Raw genomic sequence first — 16827 nt, 5'->3', positions numbered from 1 at the left:
GATCTATTACTGAGAGACACTTGCTTTTTTGAATTATGCTTCGGCTTCTCCTGTCTCTGAGCTCATCTTCCCTAACCTGTTATCGCTGCAGTTGTGATAGTACTGAGCAAAGGGGACATTTCTTACTCTTCCTCATGTTATGCTTCACATTCCAAAGGAACCTTCACCATAGTCATATTTTCATATTAACAATTCTTCTCGATTACTGAGTTGTGGATTTGTGGTTTAGGATTAAAAGTTAAGTTGTCAAACAGCAAATCAGAGAATAGTGAAAAAGAAACGTCCTCCATCACCTGACCTTATGGTTCAACATAACCTTTGAAGTAGTACTTCAGCAAACAACTTCACTACACAAAATAGTTTGGTTTTTGACCTCACAAAAAGAGTTAAAATTAAGCCTTCCTGCTAACATACTATACATATAATTTACATATACTAATGTAAAAACAGAAAACATAATGAAACATTAACATAGAGATTCTGAAATGAAAGTAGCCATATCCCATGCAAGAAAGAAAAACCCTTTCCCAAAATCAAATCACCCAGCCCCTGGACTTCATTTATTTAATGACCCAATTGTTATAAGCAGAGTTAATTTTCATTCCAATCACAAAAGTGTTCAATCTATAACCCGCATACAACATATTCCAAGGCAGTTTGTTGCCAAATTTTTAAGTGAAGTCTGGATTTGGAAGGAAATTGTGTCACTGTTAGATGCAGAAAAGTAAATACAGTCTTGACCAGTAATGGGGTGTACGTAATATACATATATATATATTTATGACCAAATATTTAGTCATATATATATATATATATATGCACACACATATGACCAAAAGTCCTTTTCCACGTGATTAAATCAAAACATGATACTACCTCCACCTTGACCACTGTAATATGGAAATCTGACCATGTGGCTATGAATGTAACACACAAAAGAAGTTTAAACAGCCACACGTTCTCAAAGGGAGTGTACCTTTGCAAAAATAATGGAATAATGTTGTGAATTGCATAGACTGAACTCTTAGTACAGATTAGAATTCCACCCATCCAGAAAACAGAGAAGTGCATTTGCAAGAGTGTAATTTAAGCCACCAGTGTCCTTGATTTTTTTTAAAATTGTGCCCAGTGTATTTAGTACAGAAGCAGCCCACAGAATTACCAATTAGAAAAAAGAATGAAAAACAACTAAGTATGCGTTTTTAAAAATTTTATTTATTTTTTGCTGCTGAGTTAGTGTTGCATAGAGTAAGGCACTGGATTAGGAACAGAACATTTTCTTTCTACTTCCTACCTATGTCATTGGCTACCATCCTGGAAAATTTTCTGCTTTTGGTCTTCACTGTAAATAATATATTAATAAAAAAAGGTCAATCTATGTATCAAAGAATGAACTGGAAAAAAGACTTTAGAAAAGAAAAATACTGTACCCTTTTCTATAAAATTATTCATTTTTTGATCATCATCAGAATTTGGTGAACCAGAACCTATGAGTGAAGACAGAATGAAATGGATATACATTTAATTTTGACACAAAACCAATGCATTAATAAAATTTTCAGTTTAAGGTAGATAAAAAGGTTTGTTAAAATATAAAATACTGATGGTGGTATTCTCTGGTAGCTGGTAGCTGTACTAGATACTATGGATTGCAAATTATTTTATTGGGACAGGAATTCTGCTACATTGACGTTAGTTTAGTGAGAGAAATATTTCTCTCACTGAATAAAATATTTAACACTGAGTAACTGTATTGCTGTCCTAATCATGGTTCCAGATAAAAAATTAGCCCAAATTACAATTCACAGAACACAGCAGTAACAAAATAAGAAGTTTTGAAAATCTTTTTTTTTTTTTTTTTTTTTCCCCAATGCAATATAACATTGTTTGGCCACAGCTCCTCAATTATTCCGCCAACAGCTCAAAGCCAATGTTGTCACCTAGGATTTTTCAGAATTCTTAATACTGAAAAAACAGTAGTGGTGTCTGTAGGCCACTACTTGAAGCCTCCTACTGAAAATAGAAAATTTCACTGGATTTTATTTTGTGCAAGTGTAAAAATAAGAATGGAATGCAAACATTTTGACATTTGTGAATACAAAAACATGATGGTTTACAATGCTATACATTTATTTTATGGTCAGATGAATGCCCTCAGTTTATCACCTCTTAATTTCTGGAGAGGAAAAAAAAGCAGGAGACAAAGTTCCCATCTGTCCCCTTTCCCATCCCCCCCTGGTTTTCTGTAGTTCTCTTATTAAAACTGTAGGATACACTCCTAACTTGCAGGTGGCCCCTTTCACAGTCCTCTAAACTGTATAATCACCCAATGGAGCAAATCAAATGGAAGTTAGCTTCCGTATCTCTTCACCTGGGGACTGAAACGTGGAAGACATGGAAAATCTAGATCACTAGAGCAAATTCAGACTTCAACCCAAACTGACTGGTTTGTTTTACAGGTCATATTATTAGCAGTCAAAGCCAGCAACGTATTAAATTTTCAATCCACCCCTCCAAAATTAAAGGTAAACTTTTTGTGCTAATACATTTCTTTCTTTACTAGCCAGACTATTTTGGAAAAAGTTTATTTAAATTTGGCCTCCATCCTGCACCTCAAGTTCACCAGTACAGTGCGATACTTTCTCCAAAATGTCCTCTCTTATCTTTCTGAAAACAGCATGTCATCTTCACATGACTAAAAGAAGACTACAGTGTTGTGATCTTGCCCAGAAAAGGTGTAAAATTCAGAAACCAAACCTAAGGAACTGCAGTTCTTCTCATATCCATAAGAGCCGGCCTTCCCCGGAACATACAAGCATCACAAAAAGATTTCTTATCAGTGAGGTGACTGCCTCCGTCCCTAGTTACAAGTATCTTTCTCAAAGGAAAACTGGAGAAGCCTGCCATGAACCTTCTCATTCATAAAAAACTGGGAGGAGAGGACAGAACAGAGGGAAGCAGGACACAGTCTAAACTTACCACTTCAAGAATCTACTTTACAGGGCTTGCAGCTGTGGCTTCTCAGCTCCCTCTTTTCTCTATTCAGTATTTTTGGTATTTAGAATTATTTCTCTTTAGTAGTGCATGTGTACCTAAGAAATCATATACTCTTTTCACAGAATATTCAGCTCCCCAAAATTCTAGATTTTATTATGAGTAAGCTACCTTCTAAAGTCTTCTCAGATCATCAATTTATAAATTAAAACTTAAATCCTACCACTCTATGGTTAAGATTTACCCTCTAATTTTGTTTCCTTTCAGGACATTTAAATCTGTCTATTCTAAGTTGTCCCCTTATTTGATTCTCTTTAAAATATAATGCAATTTGGATACATATATATATTATCTACTCCAGCTAACACAACCCAGACATGAGGGAGGGAGGGTAGGCAGATTGTTAAATTTAAGATTTTTCCATATAACCTCGATTCTTACCCTAGTACTTCCATTGCACTGTTAGTGGAAATGGTGATTTGAGTTTTATACCACTTCAATATCAACATTATGAAAAAAGCCTCTAATTCAACTTAGTGTTTTAAGCTTTAGCTATACAAGTTGGAAGTCATTTGGGCTGACATTTGAGTGATGCTGGAGCAAGAGAGAAAAAAGATTGCAGTTACAACTCATTATTTGTTCCCTGTAAACATTTTTGCAAAAACAGTAAGTTTTTCAATGGAGATGGGGCAGATGATAACAAGATATAACACTGCATTTCAGTTTTAAACAGTTTCCTTCATGGCTCACTTCCTTCATTCCTCACATGGCTCACAGGCTACCATAGAAAAGGAATCTATCCTTAGACCCCTATATTGATTACCAGTTTGCACGACATTGCAAGTATACTAACTACATTACACTAGCTACCTGTGTAAACCTTTGACCTTTAATTTGGAGCAGAGCTTTCAGTGAAACAGATGAAGTGACAATACTTCTATAAAAGTTTTGTCAAGAGTAATGCTGAAGATGCGTCTTTTACCTACTACATGAAATATTAATTTCTAATACTATACACTGACACATACTATTTAATATTTACATATTTATAGCCTCAATGAGCCAACACTGAAAAATTTTAAAGTTGTGTAACATACTGCTGAAGCTTTCTTTTAGAATATTAAAGTACATGGATATTCAGTAACTACTGAATATCCATCCCCTTCTCCTTTTTTTTTTTTTTTTTTTTGGAAACAAGAAAATCATACTTTGTAAGGATGACAGCTTCTGAAGACCTCTGATTCCAAAGGAAAATGATAATTTGTGGAAGCAGAAGTAAACTAGCTCCTTTTGCAAACTTTTTTTTTAAACTACTTCTGACAAGTGAAACACCAGATACCTGAACTACTACAGGAATTCATACACCTCTTATCAGTGTTTCAGAATTCCATTGTGCAGTTTAGTAGTCTCCCTAAAACACAAATATTGCAGATTGTATCTCTCTTCACTCATTTTCATGACATTTTTATTGCATCTGTTAAATAAACTTTGCTTTAAAAATACAGTGGAGCAACACAATGGTTTTTCAGGACTTCTCACAAGTTTTACAGGTTTTATATAATTACTTAACCAATATGCGCTTACTTAAAGCATGCCATCTTCTGTGCAAATAGGAAGATGAAAGTTAGAGAAAGTGATGATTACCTGAAGTAGGTGATTTGCAGCGATCTTCTGGCACCATTGTACCTTCATTAATATCACAAAGACCTGCTGGAACACAAAAACAATGTATAGTGAATATGGCTGCTATTTCATCCTTTCTTCCATTACAGTTAGGATTTTTTTTTATTAAATACAAACCAGCTGGCTGTGGTAGAATTTGCTACATATTACACTTTTTAAAATTTGGACACTAGCTGCAGCCACTGCAAAGCTATTCACTTCATCCTACTCATTAAATTTCAGTGAAAAGAACTATCTTTTAAGCATGACACACTTATCTGAGCACTTAATTACATTATATAGATATATCAGATATACATCATTTCTATTTTGAAAAAAATCCTACAAAAATGTAATTGTTAAAGAAAGTCACATGAAAGAGGATCTCTAAGACTACAACCACATTCAGAGTATATGTGAAACTGAGTTCTTTCACTATTTGTTTTCTATCTGTTAAAGTGATGAGCTTTGTATTTACTTTCATTCTGTGAAGTTCAATATGGAGTTTTACTGAAAGATTATGTCATTTGCTGAATTTAGGGTATTAGGGTGCTTAAAAAAGCCTTCTTCCTTATACGAAGGCATTTCACTAAATTACATTGTCAACTCTGACCATTTGAATAATGAATATGTTAACATCTAAAGCTCATTCCTTACATTCCAGTGAAGGAAATAAAGCATAGGAGTTCAGTATCTGATGCTAAAGATGGAAGTTACCTCATTAATGTACTAAAGATTATTCCATAGCATTAACTATGAATATACAAGGAATTTTGCCCTTTTCCTTTTTGATAATAAATTGCTAGCAACACTCCCCAGTTTTAAACACACTTGAGACTATAAATGTTTTGTACTACACAAGGTTGCGTAATAAATTTTCTTAAAAATACACAAGCTGCTCTCCCCAAAAAGCAAAATAAATTTTAGACAGTAGCATGGGTGGACAATATATTTTTATGTATATTTAAAGGACGATGTCTGGGATACATTTACAGATAAATTTCAGCATGTTATCTCTCCAAGATAGCCTGAGCAGACCACGTGTTATACATTCAGAAATCAATAGCTCTGCTAATCACAAGTAAGGGTGATCAAAATCAGCTTAGAATTAATGATCTTTCTCGTTAAGATTTCTGAAAATTCACAGAGCTCCCTTTTCACAGATTAAAAGCATGTGATTACCACTCTGAGAATATGGCCTTGGTGAGAGCAGATGTCCCTCAAAAATATAAAGACAGATCTTGATCAGGCTTCTTTAAGAAATAAACATGAATTTTTGGTGCTGGGAACAAACAACCAAATCGAGACTGCACTTGGTTACTACATGGGGAAGCTTTTAGATGAGAATGAGGGGAGGGGGGGGACTGAAGCCTCCTTTTCGGGAAAAAAAACAATCTTTTAAGCCTAAAATGTGCTTATTAACAGTTTTAATAGCTAACATCCAGAAGGATCCTCTGACCCTACCTAAAACAGATATTAAACATCTCCCTACTCTTTCAGCTGGTGGAAAGCACAGGCCTCACAGAATGGTTTCACTGGGCAGCCTATATCATCAATAGAGGAACAAAAAAAAACGTCAGGAGTAGCCACACATAGTTTATCAAACCAATTAGCATCTTCTTTATAGAAGTTTTAGGTGTCCTGAATATTTGAGGTGGAGTCTTCTGGTACTAACAGTTGAAAAACCAGTTTCACCCACAGAAGAACAAATACCATTTTGACATTTTGATGTTCTTTCATCACTGACTGTTTATTCTTGCCTCTCCCCACTTTCTTTTTTGGTAATCCAGCAAAAACTTTGCCAGCGTTGCTGAGTGGGATTTGAAAATGAACATGGTCCTTAAGTATGAGGGGAAACAGTTCTTGCAAGCGTGACAAAGAAATACCCAGGAGGTTTTCTGGCCTTCACTTTAAAACACGCTACCCAAGGCCTTCTGGTGTCTGCCATCTAAAAAGCTGTTAGCTTAGACACAGTGCTGTGCTCACACTGCCGCTCAGATGCTACACATACCTATTGTACATGAAGCTCTATTACAACATGCAGAAATATGAGCTCATTACTCCCAGTCAAAGCACAGTTTCAATTCTGAAATGTCACAATAGACAACACAGTATCACACTATGTAGACTGGCTCATTACTGGAAGCAGGAGGTTTAAAGAATGCTCTTTGACCAAATATTAAGTAAATTCTCACAGCAGTGATACAGGGAGGACAAACATATATATCCTGTGCTTTTAGAAATAGTCATGTTTCTAAATCATGCTCCTCAGGGAGCCAAACAACATAAATCCTAAGATGCAGTTCAGGAATTTAACATCCTCTCTCCTCACAAATATTTTAATTCTTTATCTTCAGAGGAAGAATTGAGCTTCTTACACTAGCTTCGTCTGAAAAGTGAAATCCTGCTTTGTCTGGAATAGACTTTAGACAAGAATAAAGTCATATACCTACACATTTGCTTCCTCTGTAAGTAGTATTTAAGTTAAATTTGATTAATATCCATCTTAATGAATGACTCATATCAATTGATCCAACAGAAACCCTCAAAATATAGTCTCTTGTCATAAAGCTATATGCCAGTTTTATGCATTAGTTAAGATTTATCCTACTAAAGAGTAAGTGGGCATTATGACCATCATTATGGCACATAAACCTTGGAAATCTAAGCATAGTCAACACTGCTTTTATTTGACAGATAGGAGAAAGGGACAGAAATATATATAAAAAAATTATGTATTAGTTGTTACAATGAGCAGAGAGTAATGAAGATGATCTGAGTTGAGCCTATGAACTATGAAGGCCTGCCTACCTTATAACCCAAGGCACCCTGATATAACCCATGTGCACAGTAAATTCAGGAAAGGTTTCAGGCTTACAACATATGTGCAACTTGCTGTGAATTTCTAAACCAATTGATCCAAAGTCTTCTATTTCAGAACTGCAACCTGACTAAAACAAATATATGGAAAAGTGATCTTCTTAACAAGCTCTTAGCTTCCTTCTGAACTCTAGTAGCAGGAAATTTGAAATAAACTTTAAAATGAATCGAAGTCATATAATGCTACTAAAGATAGAAAAAACATCATGCTGCATTAAATGCTCCCTAGAACTACAACCAAATTTAACTAATGTATTATGCTTCATAAGATGTTTGATGATTTTGTGCATAAGCTTCAGGCAGATTTATCACAGAAGAAACAACTTCACAGAAAACCTGCCTAACAAAAAATACAATTAAAATAATAAACAACATGAGAATTAGAATTAAAAATAATTAACTTGAGACAATTAAATAAACACAATAATCAAACTGTGATTTCAGTTCTGTATTTGGCTTAGCCACAATTGATGTTGGTCTGGTTTAGTTTAAGCCTAAATTTAAAAATTCAAAACAAGTTCAGGTCCAGATCCAGTTGGAGTAGAAATAGGATGGGTAAATGAGTAGAACAACCAACCCCTGTACTTTCTTCTGGTTTGATTCAACTCCAGTTCTGAAATCCTTGTTGGTTACATTAAAAAAAGACTTTTTGATGTGTAATCAAATAAAAGTCACATGCAAGCAAAAACTGCTTCTACTTTGTCTGAATAATTCTGAACTCTCTCTGCTAAAACATATAAAAACGTTATAGGAATATATAAAACATACATACATTTCTAGTATATTGTACTCGTTGAAAAATCACAGAAACTCTTGCAGCTCCCACCAATAATAAGCTTTGAAAGAGTTAATAAGGTTGGTGTCTTCTGTGAACTCAAAATTATGGGACTAAGCAAGCAACAACTGCTATTTGTAGTTCTTTTGTGTAGTCATAAAATTTTGAAGTGTGTGATATTTGGTATCAGTACTGTCTGTCTTCTTGCTGACTCTATTCTCCTGTCATACTTTGGAATTTGTATATCAAGCAAAGATCTCAAAACAGTATTAACAGCCACTATGAATAGATTTCTCATCATCCTGTAGAAAATTTTCTCACATTTCAGCATACAGCCAAAGCTAACTTTTTTCTTCCACAATCACGAGTTAAAGATTAAGATTGACTTCGTTTTTATCCATGACAAGCACCTGAAGATGTTGTTTAGCAGGCCTTCACAAAACACATACTGCATGCTTCACAACCTATAAACTGTCACCTAAAACACTAGTAAAATACCTGGTAAGATTCACTGAAATTGCAAAATACAATCCCAACCATAGCTCGTACCTGTAGAACTAGTCTGAAATGTCAGTTCACAGTCAAGCTAGTGTGGAGTACCTTGACTCTAAATAGATGTTGCTTTAAGATGCGACCCTGAAATTCTTTTCCCAGGTAAAAAGATGACAGAAACATACATCATATTCTTGTATCACAAGTGAAGGGAAAATCTTGCATTTCTACTCATACTTTAGAAAATACATAGCTCTTAGTGTATGATTTTTTTTTTTTTATAAAGAAAGTCTTTCTGAATTTTCAACTGATTAACTCAGAACGTGCCATTTAGTAAATTATAAATGTCTATTTAATAGACCATTTAGACCATCTGCTTACAATTTATGCTGGAACATATGAAATAGCAGGGTTCTTACTGAGGAAGGATCAACTCTTCTTGCTTTGTTTGGTCAAAATCTGTGGAAATGGTTGAATACCAGAATATATTTTTCCTACTCCCCTCTATCATGAAATCATTGAATCTTTGGTTTTGCTAATCTTGGATACTATGGACAGTAGCAATATGCCGCTTTGTCACACTGTCTGAACCTGAACTTCAAACAACTAATTAATAATTTGTCTGAACGCCTACATAGGTTAGAATGATTACCTTCTAATGCTGTTGTTGTCTCAAAGAATGAGAAATACACTCAAGTTTCTCTAAAACATCCACATTAAGCACACAAACACTTTTTCTAGGAAGATTTACGTACTGAGTACTAGTAATGCCTGAAGGTTACTAGAACTGTACAGCAGTTGAAACAGTCTTATGCATACAAATCTTCAGATGTATTAAAATAGAAATGCTTTAAAGACAAAAACAAAAGAATTCAATGAATGTAGGCTTGAAATATAAACGAGTGAGCATAAGTTCCTTGTATTTTTGAAGGCACTAAACACCAATATTAACATTCAAGAACTGGAGAACACAAACCCCCAAAGTGCACTGACTAGCTCATATAGCACCAATCCCATAAATACAGCAAAAAATTATGCTTTAGCTTAACAGAGTTTTGTAAACATATACAGCAATAATTATTTATTTTTAAGCTACCAAAGTCTGGATAACAGCAAGAACTAGAAAACTAGAAATCATTAGAGATGTTAAATAACTCTAGAGAAATTAATTTCAGTCTTTATAGAAAGTGAGTGTGCAGCTCTAGCTAGTCAAAATTTGGAAAGGATGGTGAAGGAAGGCAGGATCAACTACTTGGTTAACAAACCAACTCTCAAAAAAACTATTCTAACCTATAAATATTCCAGGTAAACTCAGATTTTCAATTGTTGGCTTCAGAAGGCAGTTCTGGAACTTCTGCCCATCTTTTGCTTCCCTTCACAGTGTCAAAGGAGCATCAGATCCCAGCTATCAGTTCTTTATCATCTCAAGGTGGAAGCGTTTCTTTCATGCCTAACTGTTCCTTGGCAGCAGATGACGGAAGACCATAAAGAAAGAAATAGTTGGCTATTAAGCCTACCATCTCTGAAATGCATTTATTTTTTTCTCTTTTGGAAAAACCACAGAGAGAAACTAAAAAAACTAGACCACAGTCTCTAGTATGCCTTCCCCCACCCTGCTCACTGTTCCTTGGGTTTAGTTTTATTCTACACTCCTGTTATAAGGTGGTCGGATTACAGCCCAAGGGCTGGAGAAAACTAGCATACTAGAAAAATGCACATTGTACTTTTAAAATCTACTTTATATTTTCTGAATTCTTGAATGCTGTGACTGCTGGAACACATCAGAGAAGCCCTGAGGGTAACTCATGGCTCTGATGGACTACCATCAGCCCCCTACAGGGCTGTGCAATGCACCAACACCTGAACTTTTAAACCCTACAAGCAATTTCTTCGCAGAAGTAAGCTTTCACTTTTAACGGACAAATCACCATTACAATGTTAATAAGTAAATAAATAAGTGTTGTCATCTTGTAACACGAGTTCTGAAGCTTTTTCAGCCAGGATGGGGACCAAGCAAGAGAAGGTTCTAGCCTCAGAGGACCACTGGATTTGGTGAGTCAAATCTTGAGCCTACAGACATCAGCAACTTATGAGACAGGTTCTTGCTTTCCTCCTCTCTCCTGCCAGTACATAGACTATTATCATGGTTGCTTTTTTCCTTCCAGTTTCTTTCAATGAAGCCATGAACAAGTGATAGATGTATGATTGATTAAAATCAGTTTCTAAAACTAAAACAATTACTTATAATGGAATAACAAAAAATATTTCTGGTGAATAAACAGCAAGTAAAAAAAAATCAGGTTCAGATGTTCAAAAATATTTTATTGCCATGAGATGACTTACTTATATAAGAGGTGCGAAGCTTTTTCACAGACTCTGAATATAAGTTAGAAAGGCCGCACATGCAAGAAGCCACAGTCAGCATACCTTTATGCAGCAATGAGAAAAGGAAAGACGGAGACACTAACAGTACATTTGAGAGAGAAAAGCCAGCTCAACAACTTGTATAACCAGGTTTAGAAAACGCTCTTGCCATGCAGGTCATTAGTATTAAAATGTAAGATGAAAAATTATATGATTTCATGTAACAGTTACATTCATGAGCAAGAAAGACTCGATTCATGAACATCGTAGCCAGAGTGTTAACTCAGATTTATGCTGAACATTAAAATAATAAAAGGCAAGAGAAGTAATTTTTAACACTAAAAATGCAGTTAATACATAAATGCATGAGGTAGAAGTTAAGCCCTTTACTACCAAGTGCAATTAACACAGTGAAGCTGCAAAGTTATTTCTTTCTTTCTCAAAGAGATATATATATATGTTTAAATTATACTTAAAGTATATCTTATCTGACACAGGCTAAGAACTGCTTATGTTCTGCTTTGTGCTAATGCTTTTTTAAAGCAGTTTTCTCAGTTGAAGTAAGCTGACTGGTGTTAACTACATCTTTCTCAAACCAATGTTTTACTAAAATTTCCTGGAGCATCAATTTTCACTTGGATAAAATGTTACTTGAACTTTATTCTGGATCAGTTAAAATAAACCAACCAAATCTAGAGCATGAAGAAGTTTTTTGAACATCAATAATTTCCCATCAAATGGTAATCATATGGGGGAAGCAGTGACTTTGTTGATAGCCCTGTCTTTAGTTGCTTTCCAAATTAGCTTAAAATTATCCACTAACTAACAAGAAGGAGAAAATCTTGAAATTCTAACTTTTAATTTTGGCAACAAAAAGTTTGGAATTCTGACTGAAAGGTCATTTTCCTCCTCTGCTGCAAAGAAGCACCCTTCTTAAGTATACTTTTGAAGTCAAGTTCATTTTTCAAAAAAAGCTTCTATTTTACTCATTTGGATTGTGAAGTTTAATTGATTTATTTATATCAAAGGCTTCCTCCGAAACTAATATAAGAGCATGTACAATATTATAACACTCTTTAGATTATCATGGACCTTTCTAAACAAAGGTTAAAATAGGATGCAAAATGATCTCAGCAGATACAGTGACTATCTGCTAATATTAATAGGTTTATACATGCATGTGACATGGATACTAGGCTTAGCAGAAGAAATGACTTCAAGCTGTGTTAAAGGCATAAATCTACTGAGTGTTTGTAACTTACATCTACATACACAGAACATGCGTTTCCATCTGTTTTTTTTAAAAACTAACATTACACTAGAAAACACTAACAATGATATCAAGCATTACTGAGTATTGTTTTATTGAGTATTATTTTTGAAGGAAAAAGTAACAAACCTGCAATAGTGATGATCAAGAAGAAAGGATGAAACCATAACGGCAAAAGCATACTTGTATGCAAAGAATAGACACTGTTAGCCTTGATAAACTCAGAAGATAGACATAGCTGGTTAAAATAAGTGCTGAATAACTCACCCCCAGATGGCTGCCGAGTTTTTCGGGGAGATCGTGGCTCCCTACGATAAGGATCATTGGAGCCATACAGTTCAATAGTGCCAAGATTCAAGAGCACTGTCTTCTGCAGGTAATCAACCATGGCAATACCATTACAATTTCCAAAAACTACTCTGGAAAAAGATAAGTGGAAGGGAAGATAATGCTAGTCAAATATAGGTATAATTTCAATTTTGATATTTTTTTGCTGTTAAGAATTTTAAGACTTCCTATTTTTTTATTACTTTATTATTACTATTTTTAATAAGTTGCCCTAAATTAAGAATCTGTATAAATTATAATTTTAGAATGCAGAATTGTTTGTGTTCTTTTGTATAAAGATGTGACACTGACTAAAGTAGATCACTGCCATTGTATGTGCCAACCTATCTGACAGAGGCTTAACTGACATTTAGCTCTACAGTGCAAACACAAGGAAGAATGATGCTGATTTGTTTCTGACATTAGCATCATCAGCAATCACTCTGCCATGACCCACAAAATTTAAGCACAGGAAATTGATTGCATCTCGTGTTGCTGTGCAAGTCATGTGAACACACTGACTTAATTTTTAATAGCTGCCACATTAACAAGATAATGAAAAACAAAATTGCATAGAATATACTTACAGGCCATATGCTGAATTGACTGCTAAGCTGGTTATCTGCTGAGGAGGTTCTCCGCTCACCCACACTAGTTGGATAACTAGCTCAATTTGGTAACCTGGAGACTGCTTGAGAGGAGAATTTTTAACTCTGCAAAGTAAGCAAAATATATCTTTTTGACTCTCTAAAATCTTTTTTTTTTCCTTATAGGCTCAGAATTCACTGAACTTTTGAAAGTTTGGATAGCTGCAAAGAAAATCAACCAAAACCAGAAAACTACCTCAGAACTGCTCCTCCAGTCTTTTAAAAGCCCCTTTGATTCATTATTGTGTTGAAAATAAATTGAGCAATGATCACAAACTCCATTTCTCTCTTCTTCAGAAAAAGTACAGTATTTGCACTCTGTACTGACTTGAACAGCATCTAAAAGGAAGGTGGCACTAACTCTTTTCTGAGTTCCTAAAAGAACTCTGGTTTAGAGGATGTAAGAGTGAGGCATGTGGATGGAAGAAGCATATGGAAAATGAAAACAGAAGCACAAGGTATTAGACAAACACAAACAAGAAGTTAACAATAGGGAAAAAAATTCAAAGCAATGTAAGATGACTGTGATGGTAGACCAGTTACAAATAAAAAGCTTGAGGGGTGGGGAGGCAGGGGGGAATTGAAGCTCTTGGAAACATTGCCTGCATGCTGACAAACAAACTTAGGAATTTAATTTAAACATTTTTATTTAAAATGCTTGTTCTACAGCATGAGCGTCTATATCTATACTACCATCTGTGCCAAAGTTTCCCAAAACAAGCAGCATAGTCATAAAACTATTTTCTGATTATTATTATTAATATCAACTGGAATTAGGACATTTAAAGAAATTAAGATTGGAATCAATTTATTGAAAGGGAATTTAACTTCCAGATATTTGCAGAATGTTGCTGTAACAAATGTGTTTCACTGACAGTAACATTTCTGTAAGATTTTTCCAAGTAGATATATTATCAGCATACAAATTTTATTGTTTCAAACTCAAAAACAAAACAGAATATACTTACTTTAAACATGGGACATTATCACGAAGTCCATCAGATGAACTACTACTAGTTGATGGATGAGACTGGGGAACAATGGATTGAGGATTGGAACCTGTGCCAGGAGTTGGTAAAGGTGGCACCTGCTCACCATCTGGAGATTCAATATCATTTATTTCATACAACAGACGTACTTCCAGCATCTGCAACATAAAGTTAAAAACAACAACAAAATCTGTCAATTCTGTCTTTCAAAAAATACATGAATTAAATGAAGTGTAACCAAAGTTACTAGTGCTGAAAGTGACATCCAGGACTTCTCCATCTTTTTAAAGATAAGTTGCTTAACAAATATCACAACCTGAACACACACGGTCTTCAGAAATAGAGCAATACTAGCTACTTGAGATTGAACATACAAAAACCTGAAAACCTAACTTATTTCTCACCATTTACAAGTTTCCTGCTCAATAAGGACAATAAAAGGAAATACTGAATACAAGACTCATTTAATTGTCATTATGTGCATGTAATACTCTTAGTTATGATGAAAGCTTATTTTATGTAGTTTGGGAATGCTGAAACTAAGAAGAGCCAAAGGCAGGTGAACAGTTTGACTGATATACCCACTCAGTAGCACTATACATACAGAACTTAATTCAATTTTTAATGTTGTATCGATCTAGACTATACATTTTAAAGAACAGAAGCTCATTATGATTTCAGATTTTCTTCTGTTGGATCTGCAACAACGTTAGTATTAATTGCAGCACAGTTTAAAGAAAGTTTTCCAATATCTTATTCTCATCTGCAAAGCAGAACTTAATTCAGACAAACAAATAACTATACAGTAAACTTTAAAGCATTCCGAACAAAGAATCAGCTTGCTACTTGCTTATTTCTAAAAATCCATTAGAAAATACTACTACTTTAGAAGGGAATACACTTACACATGACTAAACACTAGAAGAAAAACAAACATGGCTCATCTCCTTTACTGAGACTTGTCTCAAGTGGAAAGAATAAGAACTGTATCACCACTAATGATTTATTCAGAACATTGATAACTAACCATCTTCAAGTTAGCTTTCTGCTCATATATCCAGATAAGCAAAGTTGCATGTCTCTAATTTAACAAAAGATTTCTCAAACTCTTGTACTAGTCTTCCCAAGTTTTCTACAACTTGTAATAGTATCAAATCAATAACAGCAAAGTCCTTAATAGACCTTTGGGCATGTATTGTACAGTTCTCCCCTTCTTGTTCTGCATACTGCAGAATTGTTACCAAGAAAAATAGTAATTATTAGTAATCAAGCAAAAAAAAAAAAAAAAAAGGCATCAACCGAAAGATTTGAAAATTCTTTGACTCCATATCTCATTCACTTCCATTTAAAATATATCTCTGATTCAACTAAGTTTTGATCCATGAGTTGGTTTGATAGAGCAAAGTACTATTATCAGTAGCAAGATCTGAAAAAGGCAATGAAAACCAAATCTTGGTGTGTAATTTTTATTTCTGCTGAATTTCATAATTTATTACTTTTCTTCCATGAAAAGCCCTCCCACTTTTGAGATGATCTTTTTTGTCTGTTTTACTAACAAAATGAAAAACTGAATTGCTGCAAAAATCTTATTATAGCTATATCCTATAAAGTTATACAAATTACCGGAATGACTTCTGTTGTCACTTCCTGCTTGCTGAACCTGTAAATAATGACATGTGCAGAAACTCCAGCTATGCACAGCATTCTACTTTCTGGACACCATGAGATGATCTGAATAGCATATGGATCTTCATCTACTATATCCGTGTTTGGCCTGTCATCCTTATTCCGTGATTTTTCAAATACTTTAGCTGTTTTGAGCTTATAGAGTACTTGCAGCGTTACTAGGAGCAAACCAAGAGAAATAAAAGTTAGTTCCCATTTAAGCAAATATTTTTCTCTTGATAGTTTTTCTAATTTAGAAATGTTTCTTGGTAGAGACAGCCCACGTGCTCAGTAAAATACAGCAGAGTAGAAAAAAATGAGTAACTGTTGATACCACCCATGCAGTGCACCACTCGTCCAATGCAGGATCAGTTAGTATCAAAAACTTTTCCCATCTATAGATATATATGCTAAGCTTAAATTACAAACTGCTGTCAGAGTTTCTCACGTTTAGCAACACTTCAGGTTCTCTTTATATTGGTAAAAACTAGTTATATTTACCACACCACAACTTAAGCCTATGGTACACAAAGTGAAATTCCTTCCCTTTCTCCTTACAGTATTTCAAATCCATGGCCTCTTACTTGTGTTTTCAAACTTAACAGCCTCAATTCCTCCAATTTTTCAAAACAATTTTTGCAATGATTTTTGTATGTGCTGACACTGCACTCCCACATAACTTTTTTTTTCTAGACTAAGTTTTGAGTGTATAGCCTTGATCCTATATTCAAATAAATGGTCTCATGCTACTCAACAGTCAGT

General features: G+C 34.5%; 1 protein-coding gene across 8 annotated transcripts in view; it reads right to left on the bottom strand.

The window, feature by feature from the left end:
* STXBP5 (syntaxin binding protein 5) overlaps positions 1-16827 on the bottom strand; it is a 105881-nt gene that overhangs the window by 21702 nt on the left and 67352 nt on the right. For 3 of the 8 annotated variants that reach the window (XM_084512516.1, XM_084512515.1, XM_084512518.1), the window contains 7 exons: positions 16024-16244; positions 14380-14558; positions 13352-13477; positions 12705-12856; positions 4639-4704; positions 1431-1487; positions 1295-1342 (listed from right to left, as the gene is read on the bottom strand). In XM_084512516.1, the coding sequence (XP_084368642.1) occupies positions 1295-1342; positions 1431-1487; positions 4639-4704; positions 12705-12856; positions 13352-13477; positions 14380-14558; positions 16024-16244 (849 nt within the window). The remainder of the gene's footprint in view (positions 1-1294; positions 1343-1430; positions 1488-4638; positions 4705-12704; positions 12857-13351; positions 13478-14379; positions 14559-16023; positions 16245-16827) is intronic. The other 5 variants (XM_084512519.1, XM_084512521.1, XM_084512520.1 and 2 more) reach the window with 3 other exon arrangements.

The sequence above is a fragment of the Aythya ferina genome, assembly GCF_964211825.1.
Source record: "Aythya ferina genome assembly, chromosome: 3".
Lineage (NCBI taxonomy): Eukaryota > Metazoa > Chordata > Aves > Anseriformes > Anatidae > Aythya > Aythya ferina.
The sequence above is the reverse complement of the archived record's forward strand: the minus strand, read 5'-3'. Positions and strand labels throughout refer to the sequence as shown.